The 21,774-nt window shown below is 43.2% G+C and overlaps 1 protein-coding gene across 3 annotated transcripts in view; it reads right to left on the bottom strand.

Annotated features, from left to right (window-relative positions):
- The window catches only part of KATNA1 (katanin catalytic subunit A1), a 66,920-nt gene extending 46,257 nt beyond the window's left edge, over positions 1 to 20,663 (bottom strand). For 2 of the 3 annotated variants that reach the window (XM_025381876.1, XM_025381877.1), the window contains exons 1-3: positions 20,117 to 20,451; positions 8,441 to 8,615; positions 2,561 to 2,718 (exon numbers count right to left, since the gene is read on the bottom strand). In XM_025381876.1, coding sequence (XP_025237661.1) covers positions 2,561 to 2,718; positions 8,441 to 8,602 — 320 coding nt within the window. In that variant the 5' untranslated portion in view covers positions 8,603 to 8,615; positions 20,117 to 20,451. Of the gene's footprint in view, positions 1 to 2,560; positions 2,719 to 8,440; positions 8,616 to 20,116; positions 20,452 to 20,530 lie in introns of those variants that run through there. The other variant, XM_025381875.1, reaches the window with a different exon arrangement.
- Positions 20,664 to 21,774: the final 1,111 nt, after the last annotated feature.

Raw genomic sequence — 21,774 nt, 5'->3', positions numbered from 1 at the left:
AGTGAACTATTATGTAATATAACAGAAAATGTAATTATGTGAAAGTGCTTATGAGGCATGGGAAAAATTTAGCAAATCGCCAAAGGATATCAGGAGTCAGTAACAGAACACTAGTACAGTCCTTTTATGTGAAGATTAAGAAAATAAAAGTGGCAGCTGGGTGTGGTGGCTCACGCTTGTAATCCCAGCACTTTGGGAGGCCACGGCGGGTGGAGCACCTGAAGTCAGGAGTTCAAGACCAGCCTGGCCAACATGGTGAAACCCCGACTCTACTAAAAATACAAAAATTAGCCAGCGTGGTGGCACACGCCTGTAATTCCAGTTACTTGGGAGGCAGAGACAGAAGAATTGCTTGAACCAGGAGGTGGAGGTTGCAGTGACCCAAGATCGTGCCACTGCACTCCAGCCTGGGCGAGAGAGCAAGACTCCGTCTCAAAAAAATAAAAATAAAAAAAGTGGCTAAGAAATAATCAATACTCATCAATTGATTTTAAATGTCAAGAACATGAAGGTATGGGTCTTCTCAAAATGTGACCTAGCGACCACCTACATCAGAATCACCTGTGGATTCCTGAGTTCTACCTGCTGTCTACTGTATCAGACTCTCTGGGAGTGATGTCCCTAAATCCACATTTTTAATTAGAGATTGTTAGGACTGCTATAGCAGAGAGTGCCAGCTTTTTAATCATTATTATAAAACACAATATGTATAGGTTCAAATCCTAGCTCTACCAGTTATTGGTTTTGTGATAGTGGGGAAAAGTTACTCAACCTTATTGTACCTCAGCTGTCTTATCTGAAATATGGGGAAAATATGACTTATTTGGAAGGCTTATTGTAACAAATAAATAAAATAACACTTATAGCTTAAAATAGTTCAGAACACTGTGGGTGTATAATCCAGCACCTATATTATAAAATACAACCAGGCCGGGTGTGGTGGCTCACGCCTGTAATCCCAGCACTTTGGGAGGCCAAGGTGGGCGAATCACGAGGTCAGGAGTTCGAGACCTGCCTGGCCAACATGGTGAAACCCCATCTCTACTAAAAATACAAAAAATTAGCTGGGCGTGGTGGCGGGCGCCTGTAATTCTAGCTACTTGGGGAGTTGAGGCAGGAGACTTGCTTGAACCCAGGAGGCAGAGGTTGCAGTGAGCTGAGATCATGCCACTGCACTCCAGCCCGGGAGACAGAGTGAGACTCCGTCTCAAAAAATAATAAATAAAATAAAATAAAATAAAATACAACCAAGGCTGGGGCTGGTTCAAAGGCAGCGAGTTATCTCAATTGATTGTTCACAGTCAGTTACAGATCAAACTCTTTGTTCTACTCTTCCCCACCTTCTCACTACTGCACTTAACTAGTCTTAAAAAAAAAACAAACAAGAAATCAGAGTTGCAATGACAAAATGTTAAAACTGAAAACCATCTGGGCAACATCTTAATGCAAGGTTAACGGGCAATGAACCCGGGAAGTCATAAGTGTTCTTTCTAGAAAGGCATGACACAGTCAATATTTAAATCTATAATACAAATTAGAAAATCTATCATGTGAATGAAGTAGATAACATCCACCTGCACATTTGTCAGTTAAAAAATATGCAGTAAAACTATGCATGATTGGCTAGTTACAGTACTTCAGTAAATATCAGCATCACTAGTTGTTCCTTTGCTGGCACTTGGTAGTAGGAAGTTGGGGGAAAAAAAGCCAGAGAAAACCCTAAAATTCAGAACATTTTATTTTTACTGTTCTCTATGAATTAAAAAGCCCTTTGGTTTTTTTTAAATTTTAGCAGTGTTACAGCTTGATGAAAAGAAATATTCTGTGATCCCTGTTTGAGAACCACTGTTAGTCTAACTTCCTCTCTTTGCATAAGAAAAATCTGAGGCCTGGCCGGGCACGGTGGCTCAGGCCTGTAATCCCAGCACTTTGGGAGGCTGAGGCCAGGCGAATCACGAGGTGAGGAGATCAAGACCAGCCTGGCCAACATGGTGAAACCCCGTCTCTACTAAAATACAAAAAAATTAGCTAGGCATGGTGATGCATGCCTGTAGTCCCAGCTGCTCAGGAGGCTGAGGCAGGGGAGTCGCTTGAACCCGGGAGGCGGAGGTTGCAGTGAGCTGAGATCGCAACACTGCACTCCAGTCTCCTGACAGTGTGAGACTCCGTCTAAAAAAACAAAAAAAAGAAAAAAAAAGAAAAATCTGAGGCCTAGAAAGGTTCTATTATTTTCCCAAAGCTACAGAGAGTGGCAAAGACAGACACAGAGCCTGAATATTTCAATTCCTAACCCCATTCTCCTTCCACAAGATAACACTGTCTCTACCACTTTAAGGTCATTCACAAAAGCATATTTTTAAATTATTCCTACCGAAATCTTATTTTTTGAAATAGGTCAAAAAGGCACAAGGTTCAAGACCAGTGAGTTATAAAAGAGTGAACATTCAGTAAAGAAAACTCCCTCCCATTCCTGTCTCTCAGCCACCCCATCCTCCTCCTAGATAAAATCAATGCTATAAGCTTCTTGGGCTAACTGGTTTCTTAAAAGGTCTCCACTTACCTTCGTTCAACAGGTACAGGCATGGACCAGACTTCTCCCTCAGAAGCTGGAAGGTCATGCTGTGCTGCCTTCAAGGGAGTGCTGTCTAGTTTAAAGCTCTCTAGTGTTTTCATGATATCTTTAACATGTTTAGCTTCCACATTTATTTCCTGCCAAACCTGATTTCAAAGAAGAAGAAGCATCTTTAAATTTCTATAATATATCACTGTCAAAATTAAATGAGGGCCATTTATTAGAGATGTTAGAAAACTCCATTTTGATATCAGATATCCAGTAAACCACATCAAGATATTCTATCGAAATTTTAAAAACAGTTCATTAAATTTATGTTTTCAACTGCAAATTTTTTTTTTTTTTTTGGAGATAGAGTCTCGCTCTGTCACCAGTGCAGTGGCGTGATCACTCCTCTGCTCACTGCAAGCTCCTCCTCCCGAGTTCACGCCATTCTCCTGCCTCAGCCTCCCGAGTAGCTGGGACTACAGGCGCCTGCCACCACGCCCGGCTAATTTTTTGTATTTTTAGTAGAGACAGGGTTTCACCATGTTAGCCAGGAAGGTCCTGATTTCCTGACCTCGTGATCCACCCGCCTAGGCCTCCCAAAGTGCTGAGATTACAGGCGTGAGCCACTGTGCCGGGCCCTCAATTGCAAAACTAATTCTGATAAAATGAATTAAACATCCAGGATAGGCTAGGCATGGTGGCTCATGCCTGTAATCCCAGCACTTTAGGAAGCTGAGGCGGACGGATCACTTGAGCTCAGGAGTTTGAGACAAGCCTGGCCAATATGGTAAAACCCCATCTCTACTAAAAATGCAAAAAATTAGCCGGGCATGGGGCAAGCGCCTATAGTCCCAGCTACTTGGGAGACTGAGGCAGGAGAATTGCTTGAGCCCAGGAGGTGGAGGTTGCAGAGAGCCAAGATTGCGCCACTGCACTCCAGCCTGGGCAACACAGCAAGACTCTGTCTCAAAAAAAAAATCCAGGCTAATTAAATAATACTACTAATTTACATTCTTATTTAAATTGCATAGCTGGGTATGCTGGCACATGTATGTAATCCCAGCTACTCGGGAGGCTGAGGCAGGAGAACTGTTTGAACCCCGGAGGCGGAGGTTGTGGTGAGCTGGAGATCACGCCATTGCACTCCAGCCTGGGCAACAAGAGCGAAACTTTGGCTCAAATAAATAAATAAATAAATAAATAAATAAATAAGTTGCATAACAGGCTGGGCACAGTGGCTCACACCTGTAATCTCAACACTTTGGGAGGCCAAGGAGGGCAGATCACCTGAGGTCAGGCGTTCAAGACCAGCCTGGCCAAAATGGTGAAACCCCACCTCTACTAAAAAAAAAAAAAATTAGCTGAGTGTGGTGGCGGGCACCTGGAATCCCAGCTACTTGGGAGGCTGAGGCAGGAAAATTGCTGGAACCCACAAGGCAGAGGTTGCAGTGAGCTGAGATCATGCCATTACTCCAGCCTGGGCAACAGAGCGAGACTCCATCTCAAAAAAATAAAACAAAACAAAACAAACTGAATAACAAACTGAAAAGTCAGGCATAACTTTAAAGTTCTACAAGAATAATTAGCTGGGCATGGTGGCCCATGCCTGTAGTCCTGCCTACTTGAGAGGCTGAGGTGAGAGAATTGCTTGAGCCCAAGGGGAAAAAAAAAAACATCAAAGCACAACTTGTGAAAGTTTCATTTTTGTCAAACTTTATTGTTATTTCTTAGAGACAAGGTTTCATTCTGTTGCCCAGGCTGTACTGCAGTGGCACGATCATAGCTCACCATAACCTCAAACCCCCGGGTTCAAGCCATCCTCCCACCTCAGCCTCCCAAAGTGCTGGGATTACAGGCGTCAGCCACCATGCCCAGCCCTACTTTGATAACTTTTATGCTATTTAATTAACTTTGTAAATGCTGAATAATCCCAATTACCCTGATTTGATAATTAAATATTGTATATAGGAAATAAAATATAATGTGTATGCCCAAGATATGTACAACTATTATCTATCAGTAAATAATTTCTAAAAAACGAAAACAACACTGATCAGAATATACTAATTTTACGACTAATGGGTCACAACCTACAGACTAAAAAGGTCTCAATTCATATGCAACGAAGGTATATTTTTAAAAGCAGTCTTTTTTTTTTTTTTTTTTTTTTTTTAATATTTTTTAGAGATAGGGTCTCATTCTGTCATCCAGTCTGGAATGCAGTGAAATGGCCCTAGTTTTGAGAGTAAGGCTCTAACTCAAAAATAAAAGAGAAAAGGAATCTTGACGCAATTTAAAAACTAAGCCTGGGCAACATGGCAATACCCCATCTCTAAAAAAAATAATAATAATAAACCAGACATGTTGGTTTGTGCCTGTGGTCCCAGCTGCTCCGGAGGCTGGATGGGAGGATTGCTTGAGCCTGGGAAGTTAAGGCTGCAGTGAGCCATGATTGCACCACTGTACTCCAGCCTGGGCAATAGCCTGAGACCCTGCCTCAAAAAAACCCTCAAAAACTTATATATAGTTTTGATTCAACTGTATTATAGTAATGGGTCTTAACTCAGCCTAAAAACTATATATGGTGACGGCTGTACATTATATATGTATTTAATGCCACTGAGTTGTATACTTAAAAATGGCCAAGGCCGGATGCAGTGGCTCACATCTGTAATCTCAGTACTTTGGGAGGCTGAGGCAGGCGGATCACCTGAAGTCAGTAGTTCCAGACCAGCCTAGCCAACATGGCAAAAACCCTGTCTCTACCAAAAGTACACAAAAATTAGCTGGGTGTGGTGGCGCACACCTATAATTTCAGCTACTCGGGAGGCTGGGGCAGGAGAATCACTTGAACCCGGGAGGCGGAGGTTGCAGTGAGCAGAGATTGCGCCACTGCACTCCAGCCTGGGCAAAAGAGTGAGACTCTGTCTCAAAAAAAAAGAAAAAAAAAACAGTAAAGTGTTATGTATATTTTACCATAATAAGAAAATGGTAGGACGGGCATGGTGGCTCATGCTTGCAATCCCAGCACTTTGGGAGGCCAAGGCAAGCGGATCACCTGAGGTTAGGAGTTCAAGACTAGCCTGGCTACAAGGTGAAACCCTGTCTCTACTAAAAATACAAAAATTAGCTGGGTGTGGTGGCAGGCTCCTGTAATCCCAGCTACTCGGGAGTCTGAGGCAGGAGAATCACTTGAACCCAGGAGGTGGAGGCTGCAGTGAGCTGAGACTACACCATTGCACTCCAGCCTAGGCAACAAGTGAGAAAATCCGTCTCAAAAAAAAAAAGAAAATGGTAAAAAAAAACTATATATATAATATTGAAATGAAATTTAAGATGATAATGTTTTGTTTTATAACTTAAATGATTTAATCTTAAGTACCTTTAAACAAAAGCTTAGACTTAAGTAGAAGTCTTTGGCCAAACAACAAAAGGTCTAAAAGTCCTTCACTGACAAACTTAAGACTCCTTATGAAATAAAATATTTTCTAGGCCGAGCATGGTGACTCACGCCTATAATTCTAGCACTTTGTGAGGCTGAGGCAAGAGGATCATTTGAGTCCAGGAGTTCAAGACCAGCCTGAATAACATAGTGAGATGCCATGTCTATAAAAAATAAATAAATAAAAGATTAATAAAATAAAATATTTGCCCCTTCTGGTAATTATATGGATACAGTAAAGGATATGGAGGGACAGATATAGGGAAATAGATTAAGTTCAAAGAGATAGGCTATTTCTCTCAAAAAAATTAAGGACAAATATTGAACAATATTTAAAAAGCAGCTCAGTAAAATCTGAGGTATAATATTCTATCTAGAAGATCAGCTCAAAAAGACTATTACTTTCTTTTTTTTTTTTTTTTTTGAGGCAGAGCCTCGCTCTGTTGCCAGGCTGGAGTACAATGGCACAATCTCGGCTCACTACAACCTCCAGCTCCTGGCTTCAAGAGATTCTCCCACCTCAGCCTCCCAAGTAGCTGCGATTACAGGCACCCGCCACTACACCCAACTAATTTTTTTGTATTTTAGTAGAGATGGGGTTTCACCACGTTGGTCAGGCTGGTCTTGAACTCCTGACCTCAGGAGATCAGCTCACCTCAGCCTCCCAAAGTGCTGGGATTACAGGTGTGAGCCACCACGCCCGGCAAGACTATTATTTTCTTAACATTTTTTTCCTCTTGTGACATAGTTGAGCCTTGTTATAAATGCCACCCTCCACTGGACCTGTAAGTTACACAATTTCCAATTTTAAATTTCTTTTGGTCCTCAGTAACTGAAATTTCTCAATGGGATTCAACCATAATCTGCTTTATAAAGTTCTGTTATACAAGGAATATGAGGCTGGGTGTGGTGGCTCACACCTGTCCCACCACTCAGGGAGGCTGAGGTGGGAGGATCACTTTAGTCTACGAGTTTGAAACCAGCCTGGGAAACAGGGAGATCCCATCTCTACCAAAAAATTTAAAAATTAGCAGGTCACAGTGGGGCACACGTGTGGTGTGGTTTCTCCCACTCAGGAGGCTGAGTGGGAGGATTGTTTGAGCCTGGGAGGTCATGGCTGCAGACCGTACCACTGCACTCCCTCCTGGGCAAGAGAGCAAGAACCTCTCTCAAAAATTAAAAATATATATATATGATGCCTGTGAGATTCACAAGCCATTTACAGTTTCGACAATGGCTTAATAAAGTCTACTCTATTTTTACCAAGTAAAAATCTGAACAAAAAATGTCAAAACCATTCTTTTAAGAAACTCGTGGCTGGGCGCAGTGGCTCATGCCTGTAATCCCAGCATTTTGGGAGGCCAAGGTGGGCAGATTACCTGAGGTCAGGAGTTCGAGACCAGCCTGGCCAACATGGTGACACCCCGTCTCTACCAAAAACACAAAAATTAGCGGGTGTGGAGGCAGGCGCCTGTAATCCCAGCTACTCAGGAAGCTTGAACCTGGGAGGTGAAGGTTGCCATGAGTCGAGATCGCGCCACTGCACTCCACCCTGGATGACAAGAGCAAAACTCTGTCTCGAGAAAAAACAAACAAACAAAAAAACTCTCTTATTAGATTCCAGCAATTAGAGTTAAGTAGAACTCATAATACTGCTGATGGTGAAAGTGATTATTAATAAAGTTTCAAGTAATATTATATAGAAATCTGTGTAATAACTCAAATACTTATGTTTTGTTTTGTTTTTTATTTTTGAGACAAGGTCTAGCTCTGTTGCCCAGGCTGGAGTATAGTGGTACAAGCATAGCTCCCTGCAGCCTCAACCTCCCAGGCTCAAGTGATCCTCCCTAGTAGCTAGGACTACAGGCATGCACCTCCACATCTGGCTAATTGTTTTATTTTTGTAGAGATGAAGTCGTACTATGTTGTCTAGGCTGGACTTGAACTCCTGGCCTCAAGTGATCCTTCTGCTTTGGCTTCCCAAAGTGCTAGGATTACAGGAGTGAGCCACTGTGTACTGTGCTCGGTAGTCATACAGTCTTTTTTTTTTTTTTTGAGATGGAGTCTTGCTCTGTCACCCAGGCTGGAGTGCAGTGGTGGGATCTCAGCTCACTGCAAGCTCCACCTCCTAGGTTCACGCCATCCTCCTGCCTCGGCCTCCCAAGTAGCTGGGACTACAGGCACCCGCCGCCACGCCTGGCTAATTTTTTGTCTTTTTAGTAGAGACAGGGTTTCACCGTGTTAGCCAGGATGGTCTCGATCTCCTGACCTTGTGATCTGCCCGCCTCAGCCTCCCCAAGTGCTGGGATTACAGGCGTGAGCCACTGTGCCCAGCCATACAGTCTTAACATGTAACTACATATAGCATTGACATCTGATCTAAATTTTCTCTTCCTAGTATTTAAGCCATTAAAACACACAGTAGCCATTATTCTCACCTGTTGCCATTTTTGCTGGAGGTATGTATCTTTGACTGAGTACAGATACTTGTTCATTTGGTCAAGAACTCCCTGATAATAGACCATCGCAGAGTCATAGTTTCCCAGCAATGCATATTCACGAGCCAATTTTACATTCTCACTAATCATAAGAAGACTCATGCTCAACTGTAAGCTAAAAAGAAGAAGAAAAAAAGAAACACTTGAGGTTTACATGTCTCTTAAAAATAAGTATAGTTATTAAAAAATACTTTCCAGTGTTCTCTCAAGAAACTCACAATCATACATACCACACTTCCCATTTCTGTATGTGTGCTCATGCTATTTCCACTCCTTCAAAGAAAGTTTTTTTTTTTTTTTTTTTTGAGACGGAGTCTCGCTCTGTCGCCCAGGCTAGAGTACAATGGCATGATCTCGGCTCAATGCAACCTTCGCCTCCCGGGTTCAAGTGATTCTCCCACCTCAGCCTCCCAAGTAGTTGGGGTTATAGGCACCCACCATCATGCTCGGCTAATTTTTTTTTGTATTTTTGTAGAGACGGGGTTTCACCACGTTGGCCAGGCTGGTCTTGAACTCCTAACCTCAGGTGATCTGCCTGCTGCCTTGGTCTCCCAGGTGATCTGCCCACCACCTTGGTCTCCCAAAGTGCTGGGATTACAGGCGTGAGCCACCGTGCCTGGCCTCAAAGAAGTATTTTATTTAGGAAGCCAAGGCAGGCAGCTCACTTCAGTCCAGGAGTTCAAGACTAGCCTGGCCAACATGGAGAAACCCTGTCTCTACTAAAATGTAAAAATTAGCTGGCCATGGTGGCACATGCCTATAGTCCCAACTACTTGGGAGGCTGAGACACAAGAATCGCTTGAACCAGAGTAGCAGAGGTTGCAATAGGTCAAGATCGCGTCACTGTACCCCAGCCTGGGAGACGGAGCAAGACTGTTTCAAACAAACAAACAAGCAGGCCAGGCGCGGTGGCTCATGCCTGTAATCCCAGCATTTTGGGAGGCTGAGGCGGGTGGATCATGAGGTCAGGAGATCAAGACCATCCTGGCCAACATGGTGAAACTCGGTCTCTACTAAAAATACAAAAATTAGCTGGGCATGGTGGCACGCACCTGTAATCCCAGCTACTCAGGAGGCTGAGGCAGGAGAATTGCTTGAACCAGGGAGTCGGAGGTTGCAGTGAGCCAAGATCACGCCACAGCACTCCAGCCTGGCAACAGAGTGAGACTGTCTCAAAACACAAACAAACAAACAATTAAAATATTGTTTTTAAAAAGTTCCCACATTCAAACCCTCCCAATTGTCAAAGCCCAGCTCAGAAGGCAGTTTTCCTAGTATGTCTACCCCCTGAACTCCTCAGTTCAAAATAAACTCTCCCTCCTCTAAAGTCCCCTGCACTTTACTGTGACTTTCATCCCAAGACACTACTTCAAATTATAGTTTCTATATGTCTTATCTCTATTAGACTGTTATCTGACAGTAGGATTTGCATCTGAAAGGTGTGAGACTATATGATCCTTGCATGACACACATCTTATTAAACATCTGCAGAATGAATAGTGAATATTAGATACATTTTTTGAAGCAGTGTGGATTAGCAGAAGGCATATGTATTTTGAAGTCAGAAAAATCTTGACTAGAATTGTAATTCTGCCACCTTAGTCGAGTCCCTAAACTTTTTTCTAAGCCTGTTTTAGTATCTGTAGAACTGTCATAGCAACTACTTTCAGGAGTTATGCTACAAACAATAAAAGACTATTTAAAGTACCAAGCGGCCGGGCGCGGTGGCTCAAGCCTGTAATCCCAGCACTTTGGGAGGCCAAGACGGGCAGATCACAAGGTCAGGAGATCGAGACCATCCTGGCTAACACGGTGAAACCCCGTCTCTACTAAAAAAATACAAAAAACTAGCTGGGCGTGGTGGCGGCTCCTGTAGTCCCAGCTACTCGGGAGGCTGAGGCGGGAGAATGCCGTAAACCCAGGAGGCGGAGCTTGCAGTGAGCTGAGATCCGGCCACTGCACTCCAGCCTGGGCAGCAGAGCGAGACTCTGTCTCAAAAAAAAAAAAAAAAGAAAAGTACCAAGCATACTACTTGACAAATAGTAGGTCTTCAATAAAGTATCTGCCATGAAACTTTCTATATATGAGAACCTAATCCAACCTTTAAACCTAGGAGTTCAAGACCAGCCTGGGCAACATGGCAAAACCCCATCTCTACAAAAAATACAAAAATTAGCAGAGCATGGTGGTGTGCGCCTGTAGTCCCACCTACTCGAGAGGCTGAGATGGGAGGATTACCTGAGCCTGGGGAGGTCAAAGCTACAGTAAGCTGAGATAGTGCCACTGTACTCTAGCCTGGGCAACAGAGACAGAGTGAGACTGTGTCTCGAGAAAACATTTTTGGCTGGGCACAGTGGCTTACACCTGTAATCCCAGCACTTTGGGAGGCCGAGGTAGGTGGATCACGAAGTTAAGAGATCGAGACCATCCTGGCTAATGCAGTGAAACCCCGTCTCTACTAAAAATACAAAAAATTAGCCGGGTGTGGTGGCAGGCGCCTGTAGTCCCAGCTACTCAGGAGGCTGAGGCAGGAGAATGGCGTGAACCCAGGAGGCGGAGCTTGTAGTGAGCTGACGTCGCGCCACTGCACTCCAGTCTGGGCGACAGAGCAAGACTCCGTCTCAAAAAATAAAAAAAAAAATAAGAAAGCAATTTTTAAAAATGCACGTAGTAGGATATGGATATATGGATGTGGATATAAAGCATTAGAAGCAGATGCCTGATAAATGTGAGCTTTGTTAATGTTCACAATGACTATTAACTGTAAATCACATGGTGAAGTTCAAGGCTGGAAAGATTTACATGCTTTTGGGGAGCAATAATTTGGATTAGGGATGTGGCTATGGGAATAAAAAGAAACAAATTAGAAACACTGTGGTGAAAGAAATGCTGAGATTACTCAGGAACTCACTGTGTGGAGAAAAAGTTGAAAATGAATGAAGTTTCAAGCCTAGAGGACTATAAAGGTGAAGAAATCATGAAAGATCACAGTAAAGTTGAGAAGACATATAAGCATAAAGAAAACAAGACTGGTTTTTTTTACTTCTTTTGTGTGTCAGTGGGGTATCTAGATAAGTGTATTTCATAGCTTGTTTTCTAGCTGCATCCTTTCTGATTTTCATTGCACTGGCCAATTTTTGCTCACTCTAGCCCTATCCCACCATCAGCCAGAAAAACAGCAGTGCCAGCCCAATACCAGACAGAGATAGCAGAGTATTTCAGGGCCAACCTAGACCTGGATAGAGTGAGGAGCTGATGAAAAAAGAGACGTCGACACAGCAGCTCTTAAAAGTGGTCTCAGCCAGGCACGGTGGCTCATGCCTGTAATCCCAGCACTTTGGGAGGCTGAGGCAGGAGGACTGCTTGAGCTTAGGAGTTCAAGACCCGCCTGGGCAACCAGGCAAAACACCATCTCTACGAAAAACACAAAAATTAGCAGAGCATAGTGGTGTGTGCCTGTAGTCCCAGCTACTCGGGAGGCTGAGGTGGGAGGATTACCTGAGCCTGGGGAGGTCAAAGCTACAGTAAGCCAAGATAGTGCCACTGTACTCCAGCCTGGGCAACATAGACACAGTGAGACTGTGTCTCAAGGAAACATTAAAAAAAAAAAAAAGAAAAGAAAAAGCTCCAGGTACAGATGATTTCTATAAGTATGGTGGGGTTCTTTGTTTTTTGGGTTTTTCTTCTTTTTTTTGAGACGGAGTCTCACTGTGCTGCCAGGCTGGAGTGCAGTGGCGCAATCTCAGCTCACTGCAACCTCCGCTTCCCGGGTTCAAGTGATTTCCCCGCCTCAGCCTCCCGTGTGGCTGGGACTACAGCCACGCACCACCACACCCAGCTAATTTTTTGTATTTTAGCAGAGATGGGGTTTCACCATGTTGGCCAGGTTGGTCTCGATCTCCTGACCTCATGATCCGCCTACCTCGGCCTCCCAAAGTGCTGGGATTACAGGCATGAACCACCACGCCTGGCCTCGGGTTTGTATTTTTGTTGTTGTTGTTGTTGTTGTTGTTTTTTCTTTGAGATGGAATTTTTGCTCTTGTTGCGCAGGCTGGAGTGCAGTGGTACAATCTCGGCTCACCGCAACCTCCGCCTCCCGGGTTCAAGCGATTCTCCTGCCTCAGGCTCCCGAGTAGCTGGGATTACAGGCATGCGCCACCACGCCTGGCTAATTTTGTATTTTTAGTAGTGACAGGGTTTCTCCATGTTGGTCAGGCTGGTCTTGAACTCCCGACCTCAGGTGATCTGCCCACCTCAACCTTCCAAAGTGCTGGGATTATAGGCATGAGCCACCACACCCGGTCTGGCCTTGGGGTTTTTTTTAACCGAGCTTCTAAACAGAAATAATTTCAACCACATAAAAGTTGATCCAGAAAACAAGAGAAAAGCTGAGCAACTCTTTTTTATGAGGCTGAAATCATCTCAATTAATTGAATAAGAACACAAGACCCATTTAACTTATGAACATAGAAATCCTAATATTAGTTTACCTACAATGCATCGACACACACACACCCCATGATCAAGAAGGGTTTATCCCAGAAATGCAAGGATGACTTAAGATCAGAAAATCTATCATTGTAATTCCTCACATTAATGGACAAACGTACCTCACAAGAAAATGAGGAAAGAGTATAAGGGACAATTCACAGAAGGGAAACCCAAATGGCGAACAAGCACAGACAGAAGTGACCAATAAATACAAACCGAAGCCATGAGAAACCTCTTTTTATTATTTTTTATTTATTTTTTTTTTGGAGACAGAGTCTCTGCTGCCCAGGCTGGAGTACACTGGTGTAGTCTCGGCTCACTGCAACCTCTGCCTCCCAGGTTCAAGCAATTCTCCTGCCTCAGCCTCTCAAGTAGCTAGGACTACAGGTGCTCACCACCACACCCAGCTAAATTTTTGTATTTTTAGTAGAGAAGGGGTTTCACTATGTTGGCCAGGATGGTCTCAATCTCTTGACCTTGTGATCTGCCCGCCTGGGCCTCCCAAAGTGCTAGGATTACAGGTGTGAGCCTATGCGATCGGCCAAGAGACCTCTTTTATTCACCAGACTCAAAAGTAAGTGCAATAATACTAAGTATTGGCAAGGATTTGGGAAAAAGGAAACCTTTACATCAATTTGCACGCATAAACTGGCATAGTCATTTTGGAGTGCAATCTGGCAGTACTTGGGGAAATTATGTATGCATGTATACATATATGTACATACACACACATATATATGTATATATACACCCCGTGACCCAGCAATCCCATTCTTGTGTAAATCTTCCAGAGAAAGTCTCATACAGATCCATAAAGGAACTTGGTTTTGGACATTAATGACAGAAATCTTTGAGAAATCAAGTAGCGTCAATCTATTTATTCCCTGCTAGGGGAAATATGGTGGATACAGACCACAGAGTACCATGTAGCAGATAGAAGCAATGAATAAAATTTACATATAGCAACATGGATAGATCATCAAAATACAAGGTTGGGTGAAAAAAAAGTCTCAGACACAGAACAAGATCTAAATCCCAATGTCATTTTATAAATTAAAAATACATATGCTATATAAAATACTCATTTTTAAAGGATGCATACATACCCAAGAAAGTACCTTAAATATATTAGAAAGTCTATGGAAGGTGAGGAGGAAAATATATGAGTGGAGAAATTGCTTATGACAAGTAGGAGAGAAACAAAAAATAAATATAAGAGAAGAAGGGCCTTATATCCATGGATAATCATAGGAGCCTCTAAGATGGCACTCAATGACCTTTGCCTCTTGGTATCTGTACCCTTATATAATTACTACCCCTTGAATGTGTGCTTGTAACAAATAACATAATACCATTTCTGAGATTAGACTATGACTTCCATCTTGTTTGCTGTCTCTTGCTGACCCCACTCCAATGGAATACCAGCTCCACGCAGTGAGCTGCCTGGGCAGAGGCTCACACGGCAAAGAGCTGAAGGAGGCTCCAGGCCAACAACCAGTAAGGAACTGAGGCCCTTGGTCCAACAGCCCCCGAGGAACTGAATCCTGCCAACAACCATGTGAGTGAGATCTAAAGTGAATCCTTCCTCACTAGAGCCTTGAGATGACTATAGCCCTGGCCAATACCTGACCACAGCTCTGAGAAACACCCTGAATCTAAAGTATCCAGTTAAGTCATGCCCAAATTCCTGACCCAGTGAAAACAGTGAGAGACAATAAATGTCTGTTGTTTTAAGTCACCAAGTTTTGGGATAATCTGTTATGAAGCAATATAGCTATGAACTAAGGTCTATGAGTAACTCAAGACTGGGCATCTGAGCTCCAAAAGAAAAGGAATAAAATCCTATGACCTAAATCTTGCCTCCCTAGATTCATGACCACTGATGACATTCTATCTTAATAAAATCCTAAAGGCCAAGGACTATATCTCTCTGTTATTTACTGGTATCTCTCTAGTACCTAGAACCATGGCCTCAAATGTAGATCTCAATCAATCTTCCAATGACTGAATACTGCCTGGTGTCCTTTTTTTTTTTTTTTTTTTTGAGACAGGGTCTCACTCTGTAGCCCAGGCTAAAGTGCAGTGGCGCCATCATGGCTCACTACAGCCTTGATCTTCTGGGCTCAACTGATCCTGAGTAGCTGGGACCACAGATGTGTACCACCACAGCCAGTTAATTTTTTTTTTTTTTTGGTATGTTTTGTAGAGACAGGGATTTCACCATGTTGCCCAGGCTGGTCTTGAACTCCTGGGCTCAAGCAATCAGCCCACCTTAGCCTCCCAAAGTGCTAGGACTATAGGCGTGAGCCACCATGCCTGGCCAGGTTTTTGCTGTAACTACCAAGAGTTTGTAACCTTGTCCAGCTCCTGACCCTCAGCATGTTCACATTCCTTGATCCTCAGCTCATCCCTTCCAAGCTGGGATTACAGCTTGATTCTTGTGTGATTACTTCTGCCCTGAAGTCATCCATGCCCTACAGAGACACCTAGTCTGGTCAAGGGTGTTAGAAAAGTTTAATTGGGGCCTGCTGCTAAAAGTATACAGTTGTTCTAGATGAGCTTGGACGTCAAGCCTTTCCTGTCTTTTCCCTCTCTTCCTCTTTTCCATAATAGCCTCCCTGGAGATCTTTCTTCCCATTTTCCCACTAAAAAAATCTAAAATAGTCAGGCACGGTGGTTCATGCCTGTAATCCTAATACTTTGGGGTGCCAAGACAGGAGAATCGCTTGAGCCCAGGAGTTCGAGACCAGCCTGGCCAACAGAGTGAAACCCTATCTCTACAAAAATTACAAAAAATTAGCTGGCCATGATGGGATGCTCCTGTAGTCTGATGGGATGCGCCTGTAGTCCCAGCTACCAGGAGGCTGAGGTGGGAGGATGACCTGAGCCCAGGAAGTCAAAGCTGCAATGAACTGTGATCATGCCACTGCGCTCCAGCCTGGGTAAGAGAGTAAGGCTCTGTCTCAAAAAAAAAAAAAAAAAAAAAATTAAATTAAATTAAATAAAAATAAATTTAAATTAAGTTGTTACTTACATATAGGTGGTCCTTGTTTTTTTCTTGAAGGCCATGATTCAATGGCCCAAAACTCATACAAGTCCCTCTAAGCCTTCTTTAAAGGTTCCATGTTTTGAACTCTTTCTAGTCAGATAAAATTCTTTAGAAGCCAATGAACTGATATTTTCTAACAAACATGAATGTAAAGTCTAATCCAAGGCTACATTAACAAATGACTTGAAAAATCCCTGATTATTAAAGAAACAATGTGTTTGCAGAAAATAGTATTAAAGCACTTAGTTCACTAAATGTTAGCCAAAAATAATTTTCCGCATCCCCTTATTACTCTCTAAGCCCAAAACACCCTTCTCAAATGAATGTTACAACTGTAAATTTATGAAATTCTCCCAATTTTCAACAATATATCTTTATCATTGCTAAAATTCTACTGCAGGAAGACTAGAAACTGGCTCTATTTAGCACAATATCTGGCAATATTTGAAGAAATGAATCTATTTGAAAAAAAAAAAGCTGGCTGGGCACGGTGGCTCACGCCTGTAATCCCAGCGGATCACGAGGTCAGGAGATTGAGACCATCCTGGCTAACACGGTGAAACCCCGTCTCTACTAAAAATACAAAAAATTAGCCAGGTGTGGTGGCAGGCACCTGTAGTCCCAGCTACTCGGGAGGCTGAGGGGGAGAATCGCTTGAACCCGGGAGGTGGAGGTTTCAGTGGGCTGAGATCGCTCCACTGCACTCCAGCCTGGGCGACAGAGCGAGACTCTGTCTCAAAAAAAAAAAAAAAGGCCGGGCGCGGTGGCTCAAGCCTGTAATCCCAGCACTTTGGGAGGCCGAGACGGGCGGATCATGAGGTCAGGAGATCGAGACCATCCTGGCTAACACGATGAAACCCCGTCTCTACTAAAAATACAAAAAACTAGCCGGGCGAAGTGGCGGGCGCCTGTAGTCCCAGCTACTCGGGAGGCTGAGGCAGGAGAATGGCGTAAACCCGGGAGGCGGAGCTTGCAGTGAGCTGAGATCCGGCCACTGCACTCCAGCCTGGGCGACAAAGCGAGACTCCGTCTCAAAAAAAAAAAAAAAAAAAAAAAAAAAAAAAGAAGAAAGGAAAAAAAAGCTGACTGACACAGTGTAAGCACTATGAACTATAAACACAAACTGTTGGTTCAACATTAATAGAATACTTATAAAGATGAGATTGCCCCAAAATTCAGGCTCTTGGTTACACGGATTATTAGAGAGAAGGATAACCATACGCGATGCCTGCTTTATCTCACAGCAAGTTTTTCCTTTACATTATTCTAACAGAACCACCCTTTTGCTTACATGCCTTGAGTATTTATGAGTCAGCTAGTGACTAAATTAACTTAAACTGAGCAAGATGTAATGTGAAATTTTAACTCAAGTGACAAAATCAAATTTTTTAAAATACTGAAATCCCAATTTTACAGCAAAATTTCTAGCAAATATAGTATGTGATGCAGTGTTGTGTCTCCACAGAGAAAGTTTTTTTTTTTTTTCTCCTCTAGGATTAGGAAAAAGAAGTGATCAAAGAGACTGAAAAAGAACAGGCAAAATATCCAAATAGCTGAGTTCTAAGATTCTTATTCTCTCTCTAAACAACAAATACAGGGCCCTGCCTATTTCACACCTAAAGAGGATACCTTACCCATTTAATTTTTAAAGGACTCAGGCTGGGTTCCACTTATTTGCAGTTTTTTTTAACATAACGTACATGGGTCATTCATTCAAGAAATATTAAAGGAACACCAACTAAGTTGCAAGGGATTGCACTGAAGACAAAAACAAGACAGAATTAGACCCTGAAATCCTTGAAGTTTAATAGAAGGGATATCACCTTATTTATTCTAGGTTAGTTTTTTTCCTTTGCTTAGTAAGAGGAGACAAACATAGAATATTATTAAACACAGACTAAAAAATCAGCAGCAATGTTGGAAGCCTGAAAATGTTTTCAAAATACCTATCTGTGACATTTACTTCCTAAAACAAAAAGATCACGAAACTCAATCATGCATCTTCCTGAAGGCATTTCAGTAAAGCAAGTGTATGTGACTTCAAAAGTGGCAATACACTGGTAAGCAATTTTCAGAATGTTCATGTCTGGGATATGAAAGAAACCACATGCTAACTTACAGTCAGCCACTGATTATTACGAATAGGCACAAAAAATGAATGATCCATGACCAATTACATCATGGCATACATTTTTCTTACCTTTATAATCATCATATGATAAATACTTAAGCACAAGACAGTTACCACTATTTTTTAAAAATACCAAAAAGAAACTTGTTCAGGAAAAAAGTACATATAAAGTTCACTCTATTTGTACAGTAAACTTTCAGTTTACCCTAAACAAAACAAACAAATCAGTGAGTATAATTATTAAAATGTAATTTAAAAGTCATATTCAAGCTTATCGATAAACACCACAAGCAAAATCTACTATCATGTTATCAACACTGACCATATTTATGTGATAATACTATCTTTTTTAAACAGTCAAGTGGCTAAAAAAATCCAAACTACTGTCAACAGAAATTCAACAATGTTGTTAATAGAGGTAATTCAACAAGATTCTCTAATCCTCAATATTTGTCAGCATCTTGATATCAGTTTAAAATGAGGTGGAGAATCCCTTGTGGACTACATGGCATGCCTAGTACTGAACCTATAAAAATGTAAACGCTTCTTGAATAACTAATGCTATAAAGCAGCTTTATACAGCTTTTCATAGTCTAGGAATGTTGGAAAGTTGATCAGCACTGCCTGTTTTTGGTTGTTTGTTTGTTTTTTTTAAAGGTATTTACAGGCCACAAGTTGTTAATGTTAATACAAAACAGAGTTTTGCTCCTATTTCTTGGTATAAGAACAAAAACTGGACGGGCGCAGGGGCTCACGCCTGTAATCCCAACACTTTGGGAGGCCTAGGCAAGCGGATCACAAGGTCAGGAAATCGAGACCAGCCTGGCCAACACGGTGAAACCCCATCTCTACTAAAATACAAAAAGTTTGCCAGGCGTGGTGGAGCGCACCTGTAGTCCCAGCTACTTGGGAGGCTGAGGCAGGAGAATCGCTTGAACCCGGGAGGCGGAGCTTGCAGTGAGCCGAGGTCGCGCCACTGCACTCCAGCCTGGCGACAGAGCAAGACCCTGTCTCAAAAAAAAAAAAAAAAAAGAACAAAAACCAGCTCCTTTGGAAAAGAAAGCAGGGCTTTATATTGAGACATTTAAGCCCGTAAAAATATTTCAAGAATCTGTCTTAACATCTACTAAGGTGACTATCATTGTGACTACGTGACAAAGATCTACTGCACCCATTCTAAAACATCGGGAATGTTTTCAGCAATAACTAAACGTCTAATTTCAAAGAGGAAGCCGTAAATTAGTGCTTTCAAGAGAAAAGAGCATCACTGTGCTGTTGGAAGTTAGTAACTAATATAAAAGCGACCCTTCGCGGTTATAGCAGGAAACTATTTTTGATTAAATAAGAGCTTGAGATTATCCACCCTAAGGCACTTCAGGATCTACGTCTGTCTCTAACTTTGTCATCACATTTACATGAAACTAATGTTTCGAGGGAAAACTTTTCTAAAAGGTACCAACTCTAAACCAAAAGGCCCACAGGCCTTCCAGAGGACGCCACGCTCTAGAATAAATAAGAAATAACATCCCCAACAATATCACTCTAACCTAACAAATTTTAAGGAGAGTTGCCTCCCAATGTCATGGCCATCGGGGTTTTTACCTGTGAGGGTTTCGGGGTGGGGGGCGTGAACGGGTTCCGGAGAGAACCAGTTAAAAAAGCGAAGGACTAAAAACTCTCGGCTGGTGACTTCGCTAACGACACAGACCAAAAGACGGGATCGACAGGAGCCCCCGAAAAGTCCCCCGCCGGACAGGATTCCTCAGGTAGGGGGACTGTCACCTAAGCCAAGTTGTCGGGGACAACAGCAAGGACCTAAGACCTCAGGTAGGCAGGCTCACGGAGGGTTGCGCTGCGGGTTCTCGCTGCGGGCCTCCTGAGTCCCTCACCCGCCCGGCCCTGGAAAATCCGGGGTCCCCAGAGCACCGCCAGAGTGAAAACTCACCTGCGGCGGCCCAAGCTCCTCGGGAAACCGCCCAACGCCAGGCACAGGGTATTGGCCGAGTGGAGGTCCCGGCAGCGAGGAAGGAGGGCCTGACCCAGTCCAGCCCACCTTGCTCTCCGCTCACGGCCCCAGTACTGCCCAGTTCAATCGTCACCACCACCTGCCGGCGCGGCTTCTGCTCGCCGAGAACTTGAAGACAAACCTGCCAGGGTCACTTCCGGTGCCGGGGACGACCTCAGCGACTCCGGCGCACGCGGGGCGACACCCCGGGAGCGAGGACGCTGGGCGGCAGCGGCGGAAGAGGGTGTGGCCGGGCTCGGGGGCGCGCGTGCGCAGTCTGGCGCCTCCTCCCGGCGGACGCGGCGGCGACCAGGGATAGTATAGACCTTGGTATAGATGGTATTATAGTACTACATCGCGCGCCTCTGTACCTTGTTCAGGTGCTTGCCCACTTTCCCTCCCATTTGATTTTCACCACACTCACACACACACCGAGGTCAGGTGTCTATTTTAGAGGTAAATGTCCAGGATCAAGCAATTCGTTTATGACAAATCCTGTTTTAGAACCTAGTATTCAGAATTCCCCAGCTGGGCTCCGTGTCATGACATAACAATAGGGAGGGGGTAAACAAAGATTCTCGGACACACTGCTAGTGGGATTTTATTGATTTTTTTTTTTTTTTTTTTTTTTTGGTCACCGTTTTAATACGATGAGACAAGGAAAATGATGCTATTTCATGATTTACAGGTATGTACTCCACAGGGCTTCCTCCAGTCTCAATCATCCTCTGCCATCACTTGAGGCAGAATAGGGCACTTATCACACATTCCTTTAAAAATGCAAGGTAATTAAGTTTCTAACATTAAAACATCCCAACTGGGCACAATGGCTCATCCCTGTAATCCCAGCACTTTGGGAGGCTGAGGTGGGAGGATACCTTGAGCCAGGAGTTCAAGACCAGCCTGAGCAACATAGTGAGACCCCTGTCTCTACAAAAAGTACAAAAATTGTCTGAACATGGTGGCACACGCCTGTAGTCCCAACCACTCAGGAGACTGACGCAAGAGGATCACTTGAGCCCAGGAGTTGGAGGCTGCAGTGGGCCATGATGGCACCATTGCACTCCAGTCTGGGAGACAAAGTGAGGCCCTATCTCTAAAAAGAATAAAAGCACCCCAGTCATCTAACATAGACAAGTAAAAGCAATTCAGGGGAAATACATCCATTCAGTCAACAAATGTTTACTTAGCAACTACTATGTGTGAGACAGTGTTGCCACTGGATATACAGTGGTCACAAAATAGAATGTTTCATGGGGCTTAAAGTCTTGTAACATTCTCAACTGAGTAGAGAATAATAGTTTCACTGTAGTAAATATGAACTCTATTGTAATAGGGAACAGGAAACTATATTTAGTATATATTTTTGGAATCAAAACCAATTCAGGGAGGTACAGATTAATTACCCTAATTCAACCTTCATCTTTTATATGAGTTCAAAGGTATGGTTTGAATTTATAAAGCCAATTTACAGTTTAAAAACTTCTCAAAGGCCACAATATGAATACACATTGTATGATTCCATTTATACGAAATTCTAGGCCAGGCACGGCGACTCACACCTGTAATCCCAGCACTTTGGGAGGCCGAGACAGGAG

The sequence above is a fragment of the Theropithecus gelada genome, chromosome 4, assembly GCF_003255815.1.
Source record: "Theropithecus gelada isolate Dixy chromosome 4, Tgel_1.0, whole genome shotgun sequence".
Taxonomy (NCBI): Eukaryota; Metazoa; Chordata; class Mammalia; order Primates; family Cercopithecidae; genus Theropithecus; species Theropithecus gelada.
This window is presented reverse-complemented; position numbering and strand designations above follow the sequence as displayed.